The sequence below is a fragment of the Myotis lucifugus genome, unplaced genomic scaffold, assembly GCF_000147115.1.
Source record: "Myotis lucifugus unplaced genomic scaffold, Myoluc2.0 scaffold_23, whole genome shotgun sequence".
Taxonomy (NCBI): Eukaryota; Metazoa; Chordata; class Mammalia; order Chiroptera; family Vespertilionidae; genus Myotis; species Myotis lucifugus.
This window is the reverse complement of record NW_005871071.1, coordinates 7,110,099-7,135,042: the sequence shown is the minus strand read 5'-3', so window position 1 is coordinate 7,135,042 and position 24,944 is coordinate 7,110,099. Positions and strand designations below refer to the sequence as shown.

Genomic DNA, 24,944 nt, shown 5'->3' with positions numbered 1-24,944 from the left:
TCCTTTGGTAGAGCAGAGGAGTAGGGAGGTATGCTCCTAGCCATCCTTAGGGGAGGAGTTCAGATTTAGAGCAAGCGACTTAATGTAGTGCTTAAAAGCAAGAACTCTGGAGTCAGCAGGCCTGACTCCTGATTCTACTGTTTGATCGGGATAGTTAACCTTTAAATCTGTTTCCCATCAGCCAACAGGGGAAACAAGAGTACCTACCTCACAAGGGGCTGTGAAGGCAAAACGATGTATGTTAAGCATGTAGCAAAATACCTGACACTATAATCAACAAATGGTAACCATTATTCTCATTGTTTTCAGTGCTGAAGAACGTATAGCTCATAGTAGTTGCTCTATACATATTCATTGAATGAATCAAAGAAAATTCTGCCACACATACACAAAGGAAGAAATAAGAGAAGATACTCAAATTAGTCAATTACTCTTATCTAATGTTGAGAGGGGGTTGGATAGCAACGCTATTGACTTAAGTGATTTTTTACAGTATTATTGTTGAAGAGTCTTATCTATTTACCTGTCTTCCATTGTTATATTTGGGATTTAGCATTCTGAGCACTTCTTTACAATGAAAGGCTAGTTTGGTTCATTTCCTGCCGTGTGTAGTTGTCAGCTCCCGTTTAGTTTGTGTCATTGCCTAAAAAGACAGCATCATTCAGTGTTCCAGTTATTTATTGGGACAAGATACCTCTAAAGCTGAGTGTTTCTCTACTCCAATTAGGGACTGAAGCTATAGAAAGAGGTCGAAATGAGGCTTTGTCCTGCCTACTAAGAGTGTGACCCGGGCAGAAGGAGGAAAAGGGAACCAGAAAGAGTTCTAGGGACCATACATAGCAGGCACGATATCAGGAAGGGGAAATCAGGTAGACCAGAACTCTGAAATAGCTGAATAAACTCAGCTTATATCCTAGTGTTATCTGCCATCCTTCCAAAACTAGGTAACCTCTGTGGTCCTTTCCCAGCCCAAAATGTCTATCTGTGTCACCTCCATTCTGGTAGAAGACAGAATAGAGAGGTATGTAACAGCGCAGAGTGGAGAGTGACCAGTTTGACCTGTGGGGGCCAGGACAGGGACAGGCAAGAGGAAGGAGGGAAAGAGCAGAATCAGGGAAGGCTGCCACAGAAGCTGAGTTTTGAAGAGTGCAGAGGAGTTCCCCAGCCACACAGAGAAAGAAGGGCTTCTGGTTAGCCGGAACACATGTGCAGAGCTGCAGAGCAGTGAGGGGAAGTGCCTGGCATATTGGGAACTGCGAGCAGTGTGGCAGAAGGCGAGACTGGTTGACTGGGCCAGGTGAGAAGGGCTTTACTTTGCTGAGAACTAATTGTGACTGTGGCAAAGCATCCTAACGGGCCTTTCGTGGAAGAGTGATGTGGGAGAGGGTGGTTTAGACAGTCCCCTGGCCGCAGTCGGAAGATCCCCTGGAGGGAGAGCGGCCTCTCTATAAAGCAGAGATGTTGAGCCTCGCCCTTTTATTCCTGTCAGTGGGTGCTTCGTCCTCTCCTGGGGAGCCAGGCTGAAGTCTAGCATATTCACTGGTAAGAACATGGACTCAGGAACTGTTTTGAAGATGGTGAATACCTTCTGCCCTTTCACCTCTTGGAAGTCTTCCAAAACCCAGGACAAGAAAAAGATGCACATTGTCTTAGAAACCAAGAGACATAGCAACAGGGAACTACGCAGTACAAAGCAGAGAGGTGAAGGTCACTGTCATCACAGGACTGAGGGAGGTGAAACAAGAGGCAGGTGTCAACAAGAAGGAAATTGAGGACGCCAAACACAACTGCAGATGGCAGGAGGTGTCAGGCTTGGAAACGAGAGGATTTTTGAAAGTGAAAGTCTGTGTGGGAAACAGCAGGACCTGCTGCCCCCTCTCCTACCCTAGTGGGAGGTAGGATGTTTATTCGCTGGAGAAGACCTAGAGAGGCTTTGAACTCAAGGACCCCAAGAGCAAGCAGGGAAGGGGTGAGGCACTGAACATAGAGGTTGAGTAAATATCTACTTACTGACCAGGGAAACCCCCAGTTCCCTTTCCCGGTACAGCTTTTAGAACTCCAGGAGCCAGTTTATGCTTATAGACAAGAGAATGGAGGCGGGTAATTCTTAGGGAGAACTCAACTTTCCCAGAAAAGAAATTGGACTTTTTTCACTGCCCCATCACCAGATAGTGCAGCCTACCTGGCAATGGCCTCTTCCCACCACATAAAGCTACTGAAACAGCTTTTTAAAAATATATATGTGGGGTTTTTTTATTTCAAAGGAAGTGAGAGGGAGAGATAGAAACATCAATGATGAGCCCTGGACGGCTTGGCTCAGTGGATAGAGCATCAGCCTTCGGATTGAAGGTTCCCAGGTTCGATTCCAGCCAAGGGCACATGCCTGGGTTGCGGGCTTGATCCCCAGTGGGGGGCGTGCAGGAGACAGCCAACCAATGATTCTCTCTCATCATTGATGTTTCTATCTCTCTCTCCTCCCTTCCTCTCTGAAATCAATAAAGAAATATAATTTTTTTTTTAAAAAAAAAGAAACATCAATGATGAGAATCATTGATTGCCTGCCTCCTGCATGCCCCCTTCTGGGGACTGAGCCCAAAACCCAGGCATGTGCCCTGACCAGGAATCGAACTGTGACCTCCTGGTTCATAGGTTGACGCTCAACCACTGAACCACACCGGCTGGGCTCAAACATCTTTTAGTTGCCTTATTCCCAAATATAAACAGACATCAAGGATCAACAGACACCTGAGGAAAGCCTCCAACAGAAATGATCATTTAAAGAAAAGAAGCAGCAGCCTCAATTTATATAGCAGGAAAAACTTCCCAAAACCTGTAATTAATATCCTCAGAGATATTATAAAAGATATTATATCCATAAAACAAGAATAGTATACTATTAAAGAAAATAATAAGAGCTCCTGAAATACAATTTTTTTAATCCATAGAAAGTTTGGAAGATAAAGTTGAGAAATCTTACAGCAAGTTGGAGAAAAGATAAAGTGGTGGACATGAGGGGAGGCAACGTAAAGAAAATTTGAATATGAATCCAAAAGATCCAATATCTAATTAATAGGAAATCGGGAAAAGAATAGAGAAAGTATAGAGGAGGAAATTATCAAAGAAATAATACAAAAAAACTTCCAAGAACTGAAGGACAGTTTGAAAAAGCCAATAGAGTACCCAATAAAAACTAGGCCAGGATGAAATTTAAGACCAAAAAACGAGGAAGAAAAGATTCTATAAGAATAACATTTGACTTGCCAACAACAACACTGCAATGCCTTCAAAATGCTAAAAGTGTTGCCTATCTAGAATTCTGTATCCAATCAAATTATTGATTAAGTGTACAATAAGAATAATTTCAGACATCCAAAGTCTCAAAATAATTCACCTCCTATTCATCAACTTCAGAAAGTTACTAGAAAAAAAATGTTCCACCCAAACAGGAGAGTGAAAGAGAGGGTTGAAGGCCCAGGATCTGGGAAGGAGAGGGAAGGGAATCGCCGGGCCTGGGGAGCAAGTAGTCCAGACTGGAGCTGAGGCTCAAAGGAGCACGATAGAAATTATGTCATCTGATCAATTTCATCATGAAGAAAATTTTACTTAGAGGCTGTTGGAAAGTGAGAAAAGACCTACAAAGAGAAACTTTAAAAGCAAAGCAAAAGAAGGAATTCTTACCATTTGCAACAGCATGGATGGAACTGGAGAGCATTATACTAAGTGAAATAAGCTAGTCAATGAAAGAAAAATACCACATGATCTCACTCATTTATGGATAATAAAGACCATTATAAACTGATGAACAAAAATAGATACAGAGGCAGAGCAGCATCGAACAGACTGTCAAACTACAATGGGAAGGCCGGGGAGGGTTGAGAGGGGGGGTGGGAAATTAAGAGATCAACCGAAGGACTTGTATGCATGCATATAAGCATAACCAATGGACACAAGACACTGGGGGATAGGGGATGTTGGGGGAATGTCAAGGGGCAAAAAAAAAGAGGAGACATATGTAATACTCTTTGTAATACTTTAAGCAATAAAACAAAATTAAAAAAAAATAAAAGCAAAGCAAATGGGCAGGGAGGTGATTAATTCTAGGAGAAACAAAAATTTATTCAAGAATTTAATCAGAGGATATTACTTGACTCATCAAAAGTATATTATGAGCAAAGCAATTTGAGCACTGAATATTGATTTAACCAGAAATTGTGACATTGGGGAAATGGGAGAGAGCTTGATTCTCATCTAGTACAATAGGAAATCAATAAGTAATGTCTAAAATTGATTAATCAGCCCTGACTGGTTTGGCTCAGTGGATAGAGCATCGGCCTGCGGACTGAAGGGACCCAGGTTCAATTCCAGTCAAGGGCATGTACCTTGGTTGCGGGCACATCCCCAGTAGGGAGTGTGCAGGAGGCAGTTGATCGATGTTTCTCTCTCATCGATGTTTCTAACTCTCTATTCCTCACCCTTCTTCTCTGTAAAAAATCAATAAAATATATTTTTTTTAAAAAATAAAATTGATTAATCAAAAGATAGTAGTATAAACCTTTAATTTAGAAATAAGAGGATAAGAAACAGTTATAAGTTAAAAGGGTGGTGGGCTGGGACAAAGGATGAGAACAGAAAAATGAATGAACAGCTTCCTTCATCTAAAAGCCTTTCAGTATGATTCAATTCTTAAACTATGTGTCTGTCACTCTTTTTGTTTTTCTAATTAAGAAAAGAAGCACTCCCTGAAGTCACATAGATTTGAATTTGAATCTTGGAGAAACTATATTGCAACCAGTGTGATCTCGGCAAATTCTTTTAATCGTCTCAGGTTTAATTTCCTCAATTGTTATTTGAAGGAAATGCTTTCCTACCTCTCACTTTTTGATAGGGTTCTTTAGAAACTTAGGCAATTGCCTGACACATAGTAAAGCCCTCAGTGAAAGTTTTCTGCTACTCTAATTACCTGGGGCCCTACCTTCCTCTCTGGCTACCCTGACCTCTCACCCTCCATCGGTCATTAAATCCCGTGAGGATGTAAGCCCCCAGGTGTTTGCACGTTGCAGCTCACCTGTAATGTGGAGTAGAAGGTTTGATCCTTTTAAAGAAAACTGAGCCAGGTGACCCTTGACTTCACATACAGCTCGTTCTTTTGAGGAGTGGCTTTGGTGATGTGGAAACACCATGTCTCCTCTGGGAAAGAACTCGAGTCGCAGCCATCTCACTCTTAGGTGAGAACCCGCCATCTCTGAAGGCTCCAGGATCTCGAGGTTTGTGTCCACAAACATTTCCAGCCTAGAGCCTTAATCCCTTCTGTTGACATAATAAGATCCCTCAGATTATGATGGAAACTGAGCCCATGGTATTGTGACTATGCCCAGCTACCTGCCACCGCAGGTGACAGCTGCACCTGTGAGGGAGGCTGGCCCACTTCCCACACACCCAAGGCACCTGCAGCCTCCTGCACCCTCTGCCCTGCCCTGTGCTGGTGTCCCAGCTACTAACTGTTGAACAGGGAAGTCGAGGGTTTTCTGGTGGAGCTATTTCCTCTTTTCCTGCAGGGGTTGCATTATATGCAAAGCACAGGTCCAGCTACTGTGGATGATATAGAAATATATTTGGCCTCAAAGACATTTACAATCTAATGGGGTGGTCAGTTGGGGCAAAGAATGATGTAGAAATATATTTGGTCTCAAAGGTGTTTACAGTCTATTGGGGGAGATAGATGTTCACCACCCATTAGATAAGGAAATGAACTAAGATTGTGGGCTGCAGATGGAATAAGTAAGGTCTTGAGTTTACATGTTAGACTGCTACTTTGGAGCTTCTCACACGGGCCTGGGAGCAGGTAAGCCCCAGGTCAGGGGGTTATTTTTAAGCAAAAGAAAGTATTCCTCCAATATCTGTGGCCTTTTATTCCTGGAGTGGCAGTGAGGCACAGCAGTGGTGGGGCGTGAGGGTGGTCTCTGAAAAGCCGACAGTTCCTACCGAGAACAGTGGCTATGGACAGACAGGATGCCACAGAATTCATTATCCCAATGGAGACACTTGAGAGTGAAAGGAGTATAACAAGCACATCTGGACAACAGCAGACGCCGAGACAGGCCTTGGCAAACCGTGGCCTCCCTACTTACAGGTACTTAGTCATTATAAAAGGGAATAGATTCGGTGACCTCTGGACCTAGGGTTCATGCAGGTTCAAACGGCTTTTCAGGTAACCCACCATTAAATTGTAAATGCTTCTGAGACCAAATATACTTCTGTATCATCTGCAGTACCTGGCACGGTTCTCTATACATTTCCTCCTCGGTAAGGTTGCTCAGGCGGCCCAGTTTTTACCAGTGGCCAGCAGCTGTCCACCTCTCTGGTTAGGATTCCTGAAAGAGCTTCCCCACCGGAGTTTTGACCAAGAAGCTACTTAAAAAGTAAATGTATATATGCTGCTCCCCAGGTCCTTGGCTCCTCCCGCATGGAAACCAATTCAAGGTTTGCTTTGGTTTGGTGTATACGTGCCCTATCCACACCCTCGCCTTTATCAGAAAACTGCCTCTCTCTTCAAACAGTTCTTTTCCAAGAGGAACCCTTATTCCTTAGTCACTTCACAGTAATTCCACAGAGTAGGGAAGGATATATACTCTTTGGAGCATATGCTCTTCAAAGCAAAATGCTGTTCGATCAAAGAAATTAAAACTTGATCTTTGAAGCGAGTCCTCATTACCTAGCACTTTTACCCCATTCTGTTCAGTTTTCCGTTAGAGTAGAAATCATAGAGTAACAAGTTAAAATTATACTTATTATTTACCTGCCTCTCCCACAAGGCTGTGATCTCCTTGAGGACATCATTGCCTTATTAATATAACATATAATTATAAACACCATAGGTTTAGACATATTTGCAGGAGCCTCATAAATGATATGGTCGAGTGGTATGCACGCCAGTCTTAACTCCTCCTCTCTTGCTGGCACAAGCTGTCCTTTGCATTGTACATTCAAAACAGCTTTTCCTTTTGTGATTTTTATTTATAGCAAAGCATACGCCTCCCAGGCCACAGAGGCAACTGGGAGCCAGCTTTCTCCTACTCTTCCCCTTGCCAACCCTGTGGGGCAGTGTCATTGTCTCGGTTTTGTGACCGCTGGTCTATCTGCTAAATGAGGGCATGATCAAGATCATTCTCTCCAGGCCCCTCAGGCTCTAACATTATTGCTCTTTAATGGCCCTGTGGAAATTTCTTCTTCCTTGTCCAGTGAAAATCGTTGCTTCAGATTGTTCTAGTCTAGTCTCTGACAGATCTCCTTTCTGGCAATTCACTGAGATTCAGCCCCATCAAGAAAACAATCAATACATTGTTCTAGCTTCAGATTGGATATGGATTAAATGTTGGCATCACAATGGAGCTCCAGTGGCGCAATCGGTTAGCACGCGGTACTTATAAATGTTGGCATCACCGAGTTCTGTCAAATTGTCTCAGCTTGCCTCTTAAAAATCAAAATGGGAAAATCCAAGTCTTTTGGTTATTAAATCAGAGGACTAGCTGTTGGCCCAGACTGCGTGTGTTGGGGGAAAGGAGGAGTTGTGTGCATGGGTGACAGAGAATGTGTGCACTAAGGTGAATTCATAACCAACACAAGTACTGTTTGTGGAACCATAAAGCCAATTATTAATATGTGAGTGCAGTCTCCAGAGATGTTTCAATTTGGTCTCCTCCTCCTCCTCCAACAGAAACCAAACGACCGTGATCACAAAGTGAGAGTAGCCATGGGAAATGGCTTGCGAGGAGATGTGTGGAGAGAATTCATCAAGAGATTTGGGGACATTCACATTTATGAGTTCTATGCTTCCACTGAAGGCAATATCGGCTTTGTGAATTATACGGGGAAAATTGGCGCTGTTGGAAGAGCAAACTACCTACAGAGAGTAAGTACATTGAAAAATGAGAGCATATATAGCCAGTTTTCAGAATACAGAGAGTTCTTAAAAGCTATGTCAGGATGATGTTATTATGAGAATTTCATAAAGCATCAGAGCTGCAGTCCATTTATATCACCAAGAGATTTTGGTCAGCCTCTGTAACAAGGACCTCAGAAAGATAGGGTGCTGTAATTTAAAAATCTTAATGCTCAGGCGGATGTTATTATGAGAATTTCATAAAGCATCAGAGCTGCAGTCCATTTATATCACCAAGAGAGGTTTTGGTCAGCCTCTGTAACAAGGACCTCACAAAGAGAGGGTGCTGTAATTTAAAAATCTTAATGTCTGTGAATAACAACCCATTCGGTCTTTGCTGTCTGCAATTCAGGTAAAGTTTCCCTATGTCACTTACATGTGTTTATGATAAAACACCTGAAAGTTACCAGTTCCATCAGTTTACCATAGTCTGTGAAATGGTGAAATGTGGTATTTCCATTCCATTGTGCTGTGGGTTACTACCATCTGGGGAACTTTTTACACACACAGGGGCAGGGCCTCAGCCCCTAAGCTTTGGATGCAGGCGTCTTGAGATGGGGCCCAGGCATCAGTGTTTTTTGAAAACTCTGCAGCCAGAGTTAAGAAGCATAATCTTATAAAGATTTGTGTTCTCACAGACAACAGGGGGATGAAAGCATGAGTGCGGGGGGAGGTTGGGGGTTAATGGGGGGATGAGGACACATTTGTAATACCTTAACCAATAAAGAAATTAAAGATTAAAAAAAAGATTTGTGTTCTAGTAACTGCATTAAAAATATATTTCTTATTAATTGAGATGTAATTGACATATAACATTATATTAGTTTCAGGGGTACAACATAATGATTCAATATTTGTGTATATTGCAAAATGATCACCACAATAAGTCCAGTTAACATCCCATCACCTCACATAGTTGCCATTTTTTTTTCTTGTGATAAGAACTTTTTTTAATCCTCACCTGAGGATATGTTTTCCATTGCTTTTCCAAACAGAGTGAAAGGAGGGATGAAGTGGAGGGAGAGAGAGAGAGAAACATCAATGTGAGAGAGCCACCTCCACTAGGGGTGGAGAGCAAACCTGAAACCCAGGTACATGCCCTTGACTGGGAGTCAAACCCACGACCCTTCAGTGAGCAAGCCATACTCTAACCACTGAAACACCGGCCAGACTGTCATAAGAACTTTTAAGATCTACTCTCTTAGCAACTTTTAAATATGCAACACACTATTATTAACTACTAGTGCCCCGGTGCATGGATTCATGCACATTGAAAGGAAATTCATTAAAAGGTGGCAGGCGGGGTGGGACTGGGTGAGACGGGCTGGACATGCCCTGGAGCCAACCTCCCTCAGTCCCTCCCCAGCTGGCCACACCTGGGGGGACACCACAGCTCAAAGGGCATCTTCGGAGTGAGTGGGTCCCTCCAGCAGGTGGGGTTCTTCAGCTTGGCCTGCGGGGATTGGGCCGAAACCGGCTCTCTGATATTCCCCGAGGGGTCATTGGGAGAGGGTGGTCATTGTGCATCATAGCTACTGGTTGGATAGTCGAATGGTCAGACAGTCGCTTAGACTTTTACTAGTATATAGAGAGAGGGGCCTGGTACACAAATTAGTGCACAGGTAGGGTTCGGCCAGCCCAACCTGATCAAGGCTGATTGGGCTGGGCCGGCTGGGGGGAGGGGCCACGGGCGGTTGGCCAGCCAGCCCTGCCCCCTGGTTGAACACCTGGTTGAACTCCTGGTCGAGGGGACAATTTGCATATTAGCCTTTTATTATATAGGATAGATAGTCACCACACTGTACATTACATACCCAGGACTTATTTATTTTATAACTGGAAATTTCTATCTTTTAACCATGTTCACCCATTTTTTTAAGTTAGACATATCCTCACCCAAGGATGTGTTTTTATTGATTTTAAAGAGAGAGAAAGAAATAGAGAGAGAGAGAGAGAGACATTGATCGATTGCCTCCTGTACATGCCCAACTGGATCTAACCTGCACCCTGGGCATGTGCCCTGACTGAGATTCGAACCCACAACCTTGCAGTGTATAGGATGACACTCCAACCAACTAAGCCACACCAGCCAGGGCCACTTTCACCCATTTTTACCCACTCTTCACTCCTCACCTCTGGCAATCACCAGTCTGTTCTCTAAATCTCTGAATTCATTCTTTTTTCAAATTCCACATATAATGAGGTCATGTGGTATTTGTCTTTTTCTGTCTGACTTATTTCATTTAGCATAATGTCCTCAAGGTTCATCCATGTTGTTGCAAGTGGCAAGATTTCCTTTTTATTGGGGAATAATATTCCATTATATAGATACATCACTGTATATACACCACACTTTCTTTATCCTCTCATCTATCAATGGACACCTAAGTTGTTTCCATGTTTTTGCTATTGTAAATAGTGCTGCAATGAACCTGGGGTGCATACATCTTTTCTAATTAGTGTTTTCATTTCCTTTGGATAAATACCCCAGAAATGGAATTGCTGGATCATATGGTAGTTCCATTTTTAATTTTTTGAGGAACCTCCATACTGTTTTCCATTGTGGCTGCACCAATCTGCATTCCCACCAATAGTGCACAAGGGTTCCCTTTTCTCCACACCCCCTTCGGCATTTGTTATTTCTTTTTTTATATATTCTTTTATTGATTTCAGAGAGGAAGGGAGAGAGACATGGAAACATGATGAAAATCATTGATTGGCTGCCTCAAACACACCCACTACTGGGGATCGAACCCTCAATGTGCCCTGACTGGGAATTGAATCATGACCTCCTGGTTCACAGGTTGACGCTCAACCACTGAGCTACACCAGCCAGGCTCTTGTCTTTTTTATAGTAGCCATTCAAATAGATGTGAGGGGCTATCTCATTGTGGTTTTGATTTGCATTTCCCTTATAATTAGTGATGCTGAACATCTTCTCAGGTACCTGAGGGTCATCTATACGTCTTCTCTGGAAAATGTCTATTTAGATTATTTGTCTACTGATTAATTGGATTGTTTGTTTTGCTATTGAGCTGCATAAGTTCTTTGTGTATTTTGGATGCTAACCTCTTGTCAGTTATATGATTGACATTTCCTGTTTTTAAGCCAACTCACATATGTATACTAACCTCTTATGAGATATATGATTGACATTTCCTATTTTTAAGCCAGAAGTCTCTTTTATTGCCTGGGATCTCCAGACAATCTCTTTGCCATTTTTGTGCTCAAGCAGTCAGTCTTAGGTGACCACCTAGTTTTCAAAATCTCAGGAAGATTCCGCAAATGCTGAGCCTCCACTGGCTTGAGCAGTGACCGCTGTCTTTATGCCTCTGGTAACTTGTCCTGGCCAAAACAGCCACCCAGAGCTCCCAAGCAACCTGTGTCTCCAGGGTACAGAGGGCAGTGATGCGTGAGCATAAGAGATCAGATTCCAGCACAGTCATATACTGGCTGAATGACCCAGGGAAAATCACTTTATGTTCCTTAGACCTCAATTCATCATCTGTAAAACAGAGATTAAAGAGAGAAAATATAGAGCCCAGTGCCAGGCCCAAACTCAATGTTGTTAAAGGGAAAGGGTTGTTGAAAGGATTCAATTAAATAATTTATGAAAAGGCCATTAGAGGATATAGCCCGAATGCCTGTCACATAATATCCTTGAATAATTGTTAGCTGTTATGACTATTTTCATTCCATTCCTTCTATTCTAGCCTGGTCTCTAGACATTCCCAAGTCCAGGAAACCTCCCTGACAATGACAGCCAAACCTGTACTACACAGGTCTCTCCACTGTCCTCCACCCCTGGGCCATCCAATACGGTAGCCACTCGCTAAGTGTGGCTATGTAAACTTAAACTGCATTAATAAAATTTTAATTTAGTTCTTCATTCACTCTAGTCACCTCTCAAGTGCTCAGTAGCCATACTTTGTGATTACCATGTTGAGCAGTACAAATATAGAATACTTCCCTCATCATAGACAATTCTGCTGGGCAGCACCCTAGAGACTGAGAATCGATTTCCCACTCCACACTGGGAGAGGGTCTGTCTTCGCTAGTTTCAGTCCAAGCTGTACTAGCCCAGACCTTAAAGACCCAGGCTAAATGCAGTTCAGAACAAGAGAGGGCACAAAGCTGAGCCCAGGCACCGTGCAAGCTGTCGGTGTTGTTACGATGAGTTACAAGGAAACAAACCACATGTGAGGACCTTAGGAGTTGGTGCTGTGTGTTACTAGTTCTTTGTATCACATCCATTGATCGCTGTGTTTTATTGTCAGTTTTTCTAGTTTAAACAAATCTATATTTTAAAACTAAAAAGGAGGAGGGGGAGATGGCCCTGTAATTGATGTGGAAAGAAGCATGAGTTACCATCCCATTGTTTTTTTCACATTCTTGCATATAAAAAAGATCTACATTTGTTGACTATGAATGCCACTTGGTTTTTAATGGTTATCTGCTACTACCAAAACACATAATTGGTTAATTTATCATATAGATTTGAATTTAAAATTGAAATGGACACAGTAATTATGGGTGATAATTACATCTAAATACTGTCATATTTGTACCTATCTGTTAACAGAGAAAATAATGCACTTATTGCCCTTACTAAATTATATAAATTAAAATCTTTATGCCATTGAATTATAGTATATATGAAACATGATGGAGTTTTAATTATTTTATAGCCATGGGCATGAAGTAATTATACTATTGAACCTTAAATATATTGGAGAGCATGTCTCTGGAAGTGTAAAACATACAACAGGGGCACATTAAGGTTATATAAGATTTTTAAAATGCACTTGTGATATGTCCACCAGGAAACATGTACTAGTATGAGACTGTTCATAACAGCTTTATTTTTAGTAGTCCAAAACTGAAACAATCCAAATGCCTGTTAAGGAGAATAAATAAATTAATTGCTGTATATTCATACAAGAAAAACCACTGAAACAAACATCAACATGGATGGATGACTGTCTCACGCAGTGTGTTGAGTGAAAGAAGTAAACACAAAGGCAAATATTTACTTCATTTATTGGGAGTTTAGACTACTTGATGGTGATAACAGTCAGAATGGTGGTTAACTTGACAGAAGGGGCAGGAGGAAACTTTCTAAGGTAATGAAAATATTTAATATCTTGGTCTGGATGGTAGGTACATGGGTGTTCATACATACAAAACTCACCAAGCTATACCCTTAAGATAGGTGTTCTTTATATACTTTATGCATGCAGTACTACAATAAAAAAGAAAAAAAATGTGAAAATGTATGCTCAACGTGATCTATTTTAATTTCGCTAGAAAGTTGTATCTTATGAGCTGATTAAATATGATGTGGAGAAAGATGAACCTGTCCGAGATGAAAATGGATATTGCATCAAAGTTCCCAAAGGTACAGTGGATTTTTGTTCAATTAACCATTCACTTTCTTCTTTTTTTAATTTTGAGAGAGAGAGAGAGAAGAGAGAAGTATTTGTTGTTTCACTTATTTATGCATTCATTGGTTGATCCTCGTATGTACTCTGCAACCTTGGTATATGGGGATGATGCTCTAGCCAACTGAGTACCCAGCCAGGGCCTAAGCTGTCATTTTCTTACCTTGACTAAATGACTGTTAAGAACTAACATATCATTGCTAAAATGAACACCAGGTAAATTTATTAGTGTGAAGGGGAAAAAGAGATTTATGTACACTCAGAATTAGTTACAGAAACTCCAAAAGATACTAATTTAACCACTACATGTAACATAATTGTAGTTTGAAACCTAGCTTAACAACTTCTTGATTGTGAGGTTAGCATTTTGTGGGAAGAGATATATAATTATGGTTGCAAAACTATAGTTTTAGGGAGTCTTTAAAACTACTATTCATTTGTTTAATTATGTGTATAAATAATTATTCAGTAAAAGGTTAGCATTTAAAAATTACACAAGGGCGGGGAAGAAAAAAAAAGGACACATATGTAATACCCTTTGTAATACTTTAAGCAATAAAAAAAACCTCAAAAAAATAAATAAATAAATAATAAAAATTACAAATGTGTGGCCATATGGAATAATGTGTGCACATTGCTGCAGACCAAGATCAACAGTAATTGATATAAATGTGAGAAGTCTGGCAGAAGGCTGACCAGGACTCCTTTTGATATTCACAGGGTGAATATCTACATTTTATTACCTGCTGCTGACTCAATGGCCTAAAGCAAACTCCCCCAAGACCTGACAATCTTACTGTTTGCTAAACATTACCATTGATATGTCTGTTTGCATTCCTAAAGGCAATTGTGTATTCTAGCTAATAAAAGCAGCTGGGAATGGAGCAAGGGAGAGAGCTTGACCGTCATGGTTAGGCTGTCGTCTGGTTCCCCCGGTAACTATAAAAATTAATATTCCATCTTGTGTGTATCATTTGCGCGTCAGCCCTCCCTCCAAGTCTTTGAACCCGCGAAAGCCACGCTGGCCATGGACTCTCGCAGCACATAGTATATGTATATGTATGTATATGATGTATATGAATATACATGCACATGTGTAGCCAGCCTGCTGCTAATGAGTTGCATAGCATCAAATTTAAGAGGTTACTAATAAAATGTGCCTACTGCAAGCTCATAAAATAACAATGCGCTTTCTTCTCTCTTAGGTGAAGTTGGACTCCTAGTTTGCAGAATCACAGAACTTACACCATTTAGTGGCTATGCTGGAGGAAAATCTCAGACAGAAAAGAAAAAACTGAGAGATGTCTTTAAGAAAGGAGATGTCTATTTCAACAGTGGAGATCTCTTAATGATTGACCGTGACAATTTCGTCTACTTCCACGACAGAGTTGGCGATACATTCCGGTGGGTTTCTCTGAATTATGGAGAAACATGCTCAATTTGGCGTACTCCTAAATTGAAATCCCATTCCATTTTGGTTATGGGACCCCATTTTCTTCTATCTCTTTACCATGTCAATTCAACCTCCTGTATTCCTAGAAAAAAAAGGAGCAAAATATATAAGGGGTCACTCTTCAATGCACAGTTAACTTGGTTGAGCAACACCAAATGAAAGTAAGGTGGGAAACCTTAGTGCAGTGGTTCTCAACCTGTGGGTCGCGACCCCCTTGGGGTTGAACGACCCTTTCACAGGGGTCAGCTAAGACCATCGGAAAACACATAAATAATTACATATTGTTTTTGTGATTAATCACTATGCTTTCATTATGTTCAATTTGTAACAATGAAAATACATCCTGCATATCAGATATTTACATTACAATTCATAACAGTAGCAAAATTACAGTTATGAAGTAGCAACGAAAATAATTTTATGGTTGGGGGTCACCACAACATGAAGAACTGTATTAAAGGGTCACAGCATTAGGAAGGTTGAGAACCACTGCCTTAGTGTATACATGTGTCTCAATAGCTTAGTCCATCCAGTTCCTCCATTATTACTGGTCACGCATAGGACAGCCAGGGATTTTCAGTTTTCAATTATGGGGCTTTTCTTCAGCTAAAATCCAATGCAAATTAAGGTGGAGCTGATTTAGTTGAAGAGGAGGGATTCGGAGTCCTACCTGCTTCCCTCCCTCTTACTCTCCATCCCCAACCAGGTAGCTTCCCCCAGAACCCCCAAGTCAGTGCACCAGTTTGCAAGTCATGATAATAGATCATGAAATGAATTCCCAACAACAGCACGGCCCTCCAGCCTCATAACACTTTTGCTTAATCATCTTCCTTCCTTCATGGACTCCCTGAGGCCAGGCTCCCAGCACAGTGCCTGACACACATAATTACCTTTTGTATGAATTAATGAGGAAGGGATGGAAGTTGTATATTGAAGTAGAAGGAGTGTGGATCTGAATGAGGAGAACAGAGTTCCCAGGCTCCCCTCTGCCCCTGAACATCTGTGTTAGCAAGGCAGGTGACCTTTCTCGACCCAGTTTCTTCATCCATGAAGTGAAGGTCCCAATGACCCTCAGTGTTCCTCCCATCTGAAATATTCCCTAACTCAGGATCCCTGTCATTATTTTATGCCACCTTCATGTCACTGAAAAGATTCCCGGTCAGGAGAAAATTGACTTCTATGAGATCTTTTTTTTAATTTTTAATGTAAAAAAAATAACTTTATGAAGTGAAAAATAGCACTTGGTTGGCACTAACATGATAGTCTCCTTGCAAATAAAGTATGATTTTATCTTATTAAAAGCTTTCTCATTGCCCTGAGACCCTGAAATACAAATATGAAATTTTATTAAACACAAGTTCACTAATTGAATGAAATAGCAACCAAAGTTAGAGAATGAGGAAAGGGAGAGACTTACATACAGCAAAAAGTCATTGATGGGTTTTTGTTTTGTTTAGTTTTTTTGTTAAGCCTCACCTGAGAATAGTTTTTTCCCATTAATTTTTAGAAAGTAGAAGGGAAGGGGAGAGACAACGAGAAACATCAATGTGAGAGACAAATGGATTGGTTGCCTCCCGCACACAGCCCAACTGGAGCCGGGAATTGAGCCTGTAACCGAGGCACATGCCCTTGACTGGAATCAAACCCGCCACCCTTCAGTCTGAGGGCTGGCGCTGAGCAAACCAACTAGGGCCATTGATGGTTTATTTTTTATTTTCATTGCCTTTCTTAGGCCAAGTCTGTGTTTTGACATTAGAACAGCATCATTCTGTAAGTCATGTTCCATGTAGCTAGATTGGAATTCTGCATTTTATTATTTAGGAGTATGCCTTTGTCTTTTGTACCTCAAGCATGGTGCTTCTCCCATGAAGAAGTCGGGGAATTTGGGGACCAAGGTGAGGTATAGAGTGCAGCCACCCCACAGAGGTCTGGAGGGAACCAGCTACTTCCTGTCATCACATCCTGAGCCAGAGACCACCTGTGACCTCTGCTAACCTCACCTTTTCTTCCAGGTGGAAAGGAGAAAATGTGGCCACCACTGAAGTTGCTGACACACTGGGACTGGTTGATTTTGTCCAAGAAGCAAATGTTTATGGAGTGCCCGTGCCAGGTATGCACGAGATAGTATAAATCTGTGCCTAAATCCATATCATTTTAACCCCAGGGCAAAGTACGCCATTGCCTTCTCCTGTCGGCTGGAGAATCAAACGACTCCGTCAGCCACTTGAGTAAGGGGTTTATGTGTGGCTTATGTTCCTTTATAAATCATCCCGGTCAGTACACCTGAACCTGGCCTTCCTCTGTGGCTCAGCTCCCCAGCTGGGCTCCCCGGCAAGCCACGTCTCTCCAGGACTCCAGGTCCCATGCTGCATCTGGCACTCCTCAAGAAAAGATGCAGCACGCTGGAGAGCTGGGAGATGGGATGTGAGACACAAGTAAGAGCAAGTACAGTTGCTACGAGAAGACATTATCAGCCATCACACCACACTGGGCTCTCACAGACCCCACCTGGAATCTTGCACACACTTTTAAAGCAGGTTCCTGACCCAGCCCACCTGACTGAGTTTCAGAATCATGACATCGAGCCTTCTTCCATAGACCTGCTTCTCCCAGCAGCGTGGGGAGTGCCCAGGTCTGATTTGGGATCCTGGCTCCAATACCGGCTGGCTGTTTGGCTTCAGGCATATCACTAAAATTAGGGATCACACCAGTCTTGTCATGAAGATTGTCCAGAGAACTAATTCACTTCAATGACATAAGTAGTAAAAATATATTTGTCAGATATGTACATGAGGGTTGTCATGAGGAGAAATCATTTTTGTTATAGACTAGGGGCCCAGTGCATGAAATTGTGCACGGGTGGGGTCCCTCGGCCTGGCCGGGGGGCCGGCCAGGCGGGGAGGGACCGCGGGAGGTTGGCCAGCCATGGGAGGTTGGCTGTGGGAGCGCACTGACCAACAGGGGGCAGCTCCTGCATTGAGTGTCTGCCCCCTGGTGGTCAGTACGCATCATAGCTACTGGCCGGTCAACCTGTTGTAACAGTCACTTAGGCTTTTATATATATAGATGTCAGGGAGGACATCTCCAAATTATTGTCCAAATGTGAGATGCTGTGGGTGTTAGTACTCCCCCAGAACTCAGGATTTGGAATTCCACCTATATTCGAAATGGAAACCCCAAAGTCCCATTTCCCTGAGCTGTGGCGGTTGCACGTGACCTTGTACTGCCCTTTTATTTCTTAAAGAATATTCAGGACTTTCTCTTACCTGTTCCTTTCCAATCCTGTGGCAGCAACACAATGGGAAGTGTAGCCACACCGGGGTCATAAAGTGTGAGTTGTAGAATTCTTCTCATGTTGGACTTCAGGCTGAATTAGCACAAGCGTGGTTGTCAGCCATCACACCACACTGGGCTCTCACAGACCCCACCTGGAATCTTGCACACATTTTTATATGCTGAATTTTAAAACGGTAACAATGCAAAAGAATGTGTAGGAGAAAGTGAGGGAAACTAGGAAGTGGAATGGGAGGACCAGTGGGACCCCTGAGCCAGCAGCACCATCCTCCTCACCCGGGAGCTTGTTAAAAATGCGATCTCTCGGGCCCACCTCAGACCCACCGAATCTGACTTTCTGGGGTGGGGCCCAGGGAGCTGTGTTTTAACAAGCCCTTTAAGTGACTCTTTTATTTTAAAGACTGTTTTTATTGATTTTAGAGAGAGGAAAGGAGAGGAGGAGAGAGAGAGAGAGAAACATCAATGTGAGAAAGAAGCATCGGTCGATTGTCTCCTGACCAGTAATCAAACTGGCAACCTTTTAGGTGCATGGGACAATGCTCAACCAACTGAACCACACCAGCCAGGGCTAAGTGATTCTTAAAAACACTGACGTCTATTAAAGCTACATATGCAGAAGTGGCAAAGCATAAGGAACAAAACAATGAGTCTCAGCTTGAAATTAAGGAATTGGACCACAACATCAGCAAACATAAACGGGAAGCTGAAGATGCTGCTGCAAAGGTATCCAAAATGTTGAAAGATTATGACTGGATTAATGCAGAGAAACACCTCTTTGGGCTACCCAATAGTGCCTCTGATTTCAAAACTAATAATCCAAAAGAAGCTGGTCAGAGACTTCAGAAGTTGCAAGAAATGAAGGAAAAACTAGGAAGAAATGTCAACATGAGAGCTATGAATGTACTAACAGAAGCAGAAGAGTGGTATAATGACTTGATGAAGAAGAAGAGAATTGTAGAAAATGACAAATCCAAAATACTTGCGACTCTGGAAGACCTTGACCAGAAAAAAAACCAAGCCCTGAACATTGCTTGGCAAAAGGTGAACAAGGACTTTGGGTCTATTTTTTCTACCCTTTTGCCTGGTGCTCATGCTATGCTTGCACCACCAGAGGGGCAAACCGTGTTGGATGGGCTGGAGTTCAAGGTTGCCTTAGGAAATACTTGGAAAGAAAACCTAACTGAACTTAGTGGTGGTCAGAGGTCTTTGGTGGCTTTGTCATTAATATTGTCCATGCTCCTCTTCAAACCTGCTCCAATTTACATCCTGGATGAGGTCGATGCAGCCTTGGATCTTTCTCACACCCAGAACATTGGGCCGATGCTGCGTATACTCATTTCACACATTCTCAGTTCATTGTGGTGTCCCTAAAGGAAGGTATGTTCAACAATGCAAACGTCCTTTTCAAAACCAAGTTTGTGGATGGTGTTTCTACAGTAGCCAGATTTACTCGATGTCAGAATGGAAAGGTCCCAAAGGAAACCAAGGCCAAGGCAAAAGGACCCAAGTGATCACATGTGGAAGTTAAAAGTATGAATTTACTTCTTTACCTTGACCTGCTTTTTAAACAGACTTTGTAAGAACCTGGGATTTATCTCGTTTGTTTATATAAAGATTTAATGTTTTTTATTACTTGATGCATATTTTCTCTTCCCTTATATAATCACTTATAAATGAACATGATTTCTCGTAATTAGTTTAACTATGGTCCAATTACTGTGATTGTGATTTTATGCATGTCATCAATTATTTTTCTTACCCAAGTCTTGTAGATTAGGGAGCCTGAGATACCTGTTTGGTGGGAAATTCTGTTTGTAAAAGCAAAAATACAAAGAAACAGGTAAAATTAGATTATGGGATAAATATAGCTGATAATCAACTTTTAGTTTAATTCCTAAGATAATATTAATGTATTTTCTATTGCTAATAAAGTCATTAGGTAAGGAAGAATTAAAAAGCAAGGAGCTGGACCAACAACGGGAACACAGAGCAAGGTGTTAGGCACATTCTGAGCTATTTGTGGTTAGTTCCTTGAGAACACAATGCTAGAGCCCTGATTCAGACTCAAATGACAGAAATCAAGACCTATTTCCCATTTTGTAATGTTTGAATATCATGTTTCTCGATGCTCAGTAATTGATCTGTACATGTGTACATTTTTAAAAAATCTTTATAAATATTTCCGTAGGAGTTTAGGAGAAAGGTATGTTGCTTGCTGCTTTCTGGTGCAAGTTTATCTGGTCTCCCAATACTTCTGTCAGCCTTTTCATAATCTAATCAATAGCAATCTATTTGTGGATGTGAATGTAGAAGCCAACAGACCAAATAGAATTTACCTTTTTCTTCAGTCTAAACAAAAAACAACAACACTGAAGTCTAACTTTGGAGTGATAAAAATGTTCTAGAACTAGATACTGGCGATAGCTGAACAACATTGTGAATGTACTAAATGCCCCTGAATTGTACACTTTAAAATGGTTAAAATGATGAGTTACATGTTTTACACAATTTAGAGAAAATACACTAAAGTCATGAGAAGCACTGACACCAGGTGATTCCAAAACCTCACCAATCAGAATCATCTGGGAAACCTTGTAAAGCCCATGGATCAGAACCTCGAGTTTGGGATCAGAATTTTCTTGTTTTCTTTCCTTTTCTTTTTTTCTTTAAATTCCCAAGGGGCTGTCATGACCAGTAATGTGTAGGAGCCACTGATACAGAACAAAGAAAAGGAAGCTAATGGTTTTCAAATGATTAGAGACAGTCAGATAAAACAAGGAGCCAGTGTGTTCATCCTGCTCCAATGTGCAGAATGAAAACAACGGGCTGGAATGACCAGGGAGCCGATGTTAGCCTGAGAACCCTCCTCTAACCAGAGCAACCAACACTAGAGAGGACTGTCTCCTGAGGTAGGGACTGTCCACCAGCTGGAGGGTGTAATGAGGCAGGATGCCCACCTGGGCTCCTGTGAGGATTCTGACAGCAGCGAAAAGTTAGAGGTGAACTCAGGAGTCTCTCCCAACTTTCAGGTTCTGGGATCCTCACGGGGACTTCTCAGGTCTCGGTTTTGGACCAGGAGGTCCAAAGAGGGAACTTCTAGGTTTAGGTTTAACAGGGAGTTAAGTTTTTCTAGGTGTCACACCAATACTGTCCAACTGCTCTCTACAACTGTTATTATCAGTAGGATGTTCTGTAGTGACGACAGTGTTCTATATCTGCACTGTCCAGTGTGGCGCCCAGTAGCCTCCACGTGACTGTCCAGCAACTGAAATGTGGCTGGTGCAACTGAGGAACTGAATTTTCCATTTCAATTATAATTCATTGTAATCGCCACATGTGACCGGTGGCTACCACATTGGACAGCCGTTCTAGAGAAGCCCTGGCCAGAACTGCGGCAGACTGGAGCCTTCCCCCTGGATCTGAACTAGCCCAGACCAACCTGCAGGAGCCAGGGTGGAGGCCTGAGACCCAACAGGCCCCTCCCGCTCCCCGTGAATGCCAGAGCAAGAAGCGGGGAGCCAGTGGACGCTGAAGATTTCTGTTGCAGCAGCTTCTGTCTTAATTCAAAAAGGAGTTATTGGAGACATTTGAGATTCCTGAGATAGGCGCCTTCCAGAGAGCTACCAGGGACCCTAGAGAAAGAGGGTCCCATGCCCTGCCTCCCTCGGATGAGAGGCGGATAAAACGAGGGTGCGTTTTCTTTCTTTCCGTGTTTCCTCTTGTTTTCCGCCTCCTTTAGAGCTGCAGGTAAACACGCAGTCACCATGGGAGAGATTCTGAAAGCTGGGGCCCAGGTGACCAGGGCGGTCCCTCTTCCTCTCTGATTACAGCTAAGTAGTTCAGGGAAATGGACCTGGGCTCCCCCTGGGTCTCCTGGATCAGGTAGCCGATGGATTAGTACCTAATCACCACTGTGTCACAAGAAAACAACGGAAATTGTTCTAAACGCCTCTCCACTTACTGCCCCGCCTGGCAGGGAAGAAAGCTGTTAGGGTCCATTTTCTCTGTGGAGAGCTCAACCTCTGGGGACTAAAGGGCAGCAGCGGGAGGACACCCAGCAGTTCACTCACCCTTGCACTTGGCCTTCACCTGCTGTCCCACCGCTTCTCTAACGTGCAGAAAGGCAAAGCTATTAGGAACCCTGATCAAATACGGAAGTTTCAAAGGTGGTGTTCGTGCCTAGAAGCACAGCAGACCTGACATTGCAGTTTGAAGAACAACCTGAGCTCAGTTATTCATGAGTGGAGCAAGGACTTTTCACTAGAGTTAAAAAAAAAACCAAGTTCCATTAGCCACCAGTTTGACCTGTTTCCTACTCAAGTGTTTCATGTAGGCTGCTGAGAAGGGTGAAGATGACAAGCACAGGATCTAGAGCCAGACTGCCCCCGTTCAGTATTTGCTGTGTGAACTTGAGCAAGTCTTTTAAAGTCTTTAAGCCTCCGTTTCTTCATCTGTAAAATGGAGATAACTTTTGAACCTCTTCATAAGTTTGTTGTGCAGGTTAAATGAGATGGTCCATAGGACCTGGCATATAATTAGAAATTCAATCAGTGTATAGCTGCTAGTAGTAGTGGTAGTATTTTCATTTTAAAATAACTTCGACCTATATTTGAAATAAAAATTCCAACCATCCAAAAGAAACGTATGCCATAAGGCTGCCTCCATCCACTGTTCTAGAAACAGCAAAGCATTATAAATAAAATAGCTACAGCACATCTAATATTTTTTCGTGGTATTTCCAGGTCACGAGGGTCGAATTGGCATGGCCTCGATCAAGATGAAGGAAGGCTATGAATTTGATGGAAAGAAGCTCTGTAAGCACATTGCCGACTACCTGCCTAGTTATGCAAGGCCCCGGTTTCTAAGGATACAGGTGAGACCTCTTGTTATCAAGTTCAATTCTCCTCTCTCATGGAGACCCCTGTCTCCTAGGCAACAACTCCCCTTCTAGCATGGCGACCACATTGGCCAAATTTTCACTACCCTTTCCAGGAAGCTCAACAAAGAAGCAGAAATATCAGAAAAATACAACTAGTAGAAACGCAAATCCTTATCCCTTTCTCCCTAAAATTGACCAGGCCAGTTCATTCAGCAACAGTATTAGCAAGTAATGCTCAAAGTCTGTGTTTGGGGATATGTGACAGACACTTAAAACAGAAATGCTCCGACCCTCCTATCTGTTGTTTCCAGTTTTGAAGAATGGGAAAACCCACTGACGTCCTAAGACCTTTCTACCGTGTGAAGTTCAACTGGGCATCATTAGCCAGTTGGAACTACCAAAGGTTTAGCTCTTACCACTAGAGGGATTTTTTTCTTTTTCTCAAACATTAACCCCTAGGTTAGTTTAACACTCTCACTTTTGGACTTTGAGCTCTTAGATTCTAAAGAGTTAAGAAGTGTTAGATTACCAGACATTGCTGTGGCTACAAAATTGATGTTCATAAAGCACTGGCAGAGTTTGATTCCAGTCAGGGCGAGTGCGGGAGGCAACCGATTGATATTTCTCTCTCACATCAATGTTTTCTCTCTCCCTCCCTCCCTCCTCTTCCTCTCTCTCTAAAATCAATAAACATATCCTTGGGGGAGGGGGGGGGGGCTTTAAGGGAATGAAAATTACCTCCACGAAGAGCCCCCTAGTGGAGCTTCAGAAAACAGGATGTATCCTTATCATACAAAATGCATTCACAGCTCTCAAAGGAGCCAGAGGTGCCAGCCTCACTGCCCCACCTCCACTCCTTTCCCTGCACCTGATCTGTTTGCAAAACACCACAACAGTGTGGGCTGTTTGATGTTTTTCAGGACACCATTGAGATCACCGGAACTTTTAAACACCGCAAAGTGACCCTGGTGGAGGAGGGCTTCAACCCTGCAGTCATCAAAGATGCCTTGTATTTCTTGGATGACAAAGCAGCAATGTATGTGCCTATGACTGAGGACATTTACAATGCCATACGTGCTGAAACTCTGAAACTCTGAATATTTCCAGAAAGAAACTGAATGGATCCAACTTTAATTTGATTGAAGATTGCGGGGTGCATTTTTCATGCATACCAATAAAGGGAGACTTTTCTAAATTACACCTACACTTTTGCAAGTGAAAAGACTTAGAGATCATTATTTTTCAGTGTGCCCCTACTGTTTGTATTTGCAAACTAAGCTTGTTAGAGGGAGGGAAGGAAGGTGTTTTTTTTAAATATGTAATAAAATAGATGACTGCCAGCATATGAAATGGTACTGTCCTTCCTTTATCCTGAGCCTGACAGTCCCACTGGTAACTTTTCACAGGTGCCTCACTCATAATGATAATGGCAATAGGTAATATGGGGCAAGGAGTTGGGAGGTGAGGGGTTGTGGATCACCAAGGAACAGCCCAGTGGAAATCCCGCTCCAGTGTAAGGCGAACTCTCCCCACTGAATAGCACCTGGCCACTGTCTAAAACAGCGTTATCCAAAAGGTGAAACTGCCACCTGTATAGTTCTTAAAGAAGACTAAGCAACAGCACCAGTATTCAACACATAAAAGGTGTTAGGTTGATATTTTTTAGTCACATCAAGGATTGCAAACTCAAGTACCTTCAGGATTCACATTGGTAATGTGGATGAGAGAAGCAGGTCACAAATGAGTGGGGCAAACTTGAGGATAGCCACTACTCTGCTTCAGTTGGCTGAGTATTGTCATGTGGGAACACAGCTCAGGCACTGCTGGAATCTTCTGATGATTCAGAAACTAGAAACCTGGGTACACATGTGAATCTCCCAATTTTTAAAATGGGAAGTCTCAAAATGTTTTTAATTTATATGCATCGCAAATGAAATA

The 24,944-nt window shown here is 42.4% G+C and overlaps 1 protein-coding gene across 1 annotated transcript in view; it reads left to right on the top strand.

The window, feature by feature from the left end:
• The window catches only part of SLC27A2 (solute carrier family 27 member 2), a 44,350-nt gene extending 19,991 nt beyond the window's left edge, over positions 1 to 24,359 (top strand). Inside the window, exons 5-10 of the mRNA XM_006086034.3 lie at positions 7,715 to 7,909; positions 13,247 to 13,337; positions 14,586 to 14,784; positions 16,846 to 16,943; positions 22,870 to 23,000; positions 23,927 to 24,359. Coding sequence (XP_006086096.2) covers positions 7,715 to 7,909; positions 13,247 to 13,337; positions 14,586 to 14,784; positions 16,846 to 16,943; positions 22,870 to 23,000; positions 23,927 to 24,103 — 891 coding nt within the window. The 3' untranslated portion in view covers positions 24,104 to 24,359. The remainder of the gene's footprint in view (positions 1 to 7,714; positions 7,910 to 13,246; positions 13,338 to 14,585; positions 14,785 to 16,845; positions 16,944 to 22,869; positions 23,001 to 23,926) is intronic.
• The last annotated feature ends 585 nt before the right edge of the window (positions 24,360 to 24,944 follow it).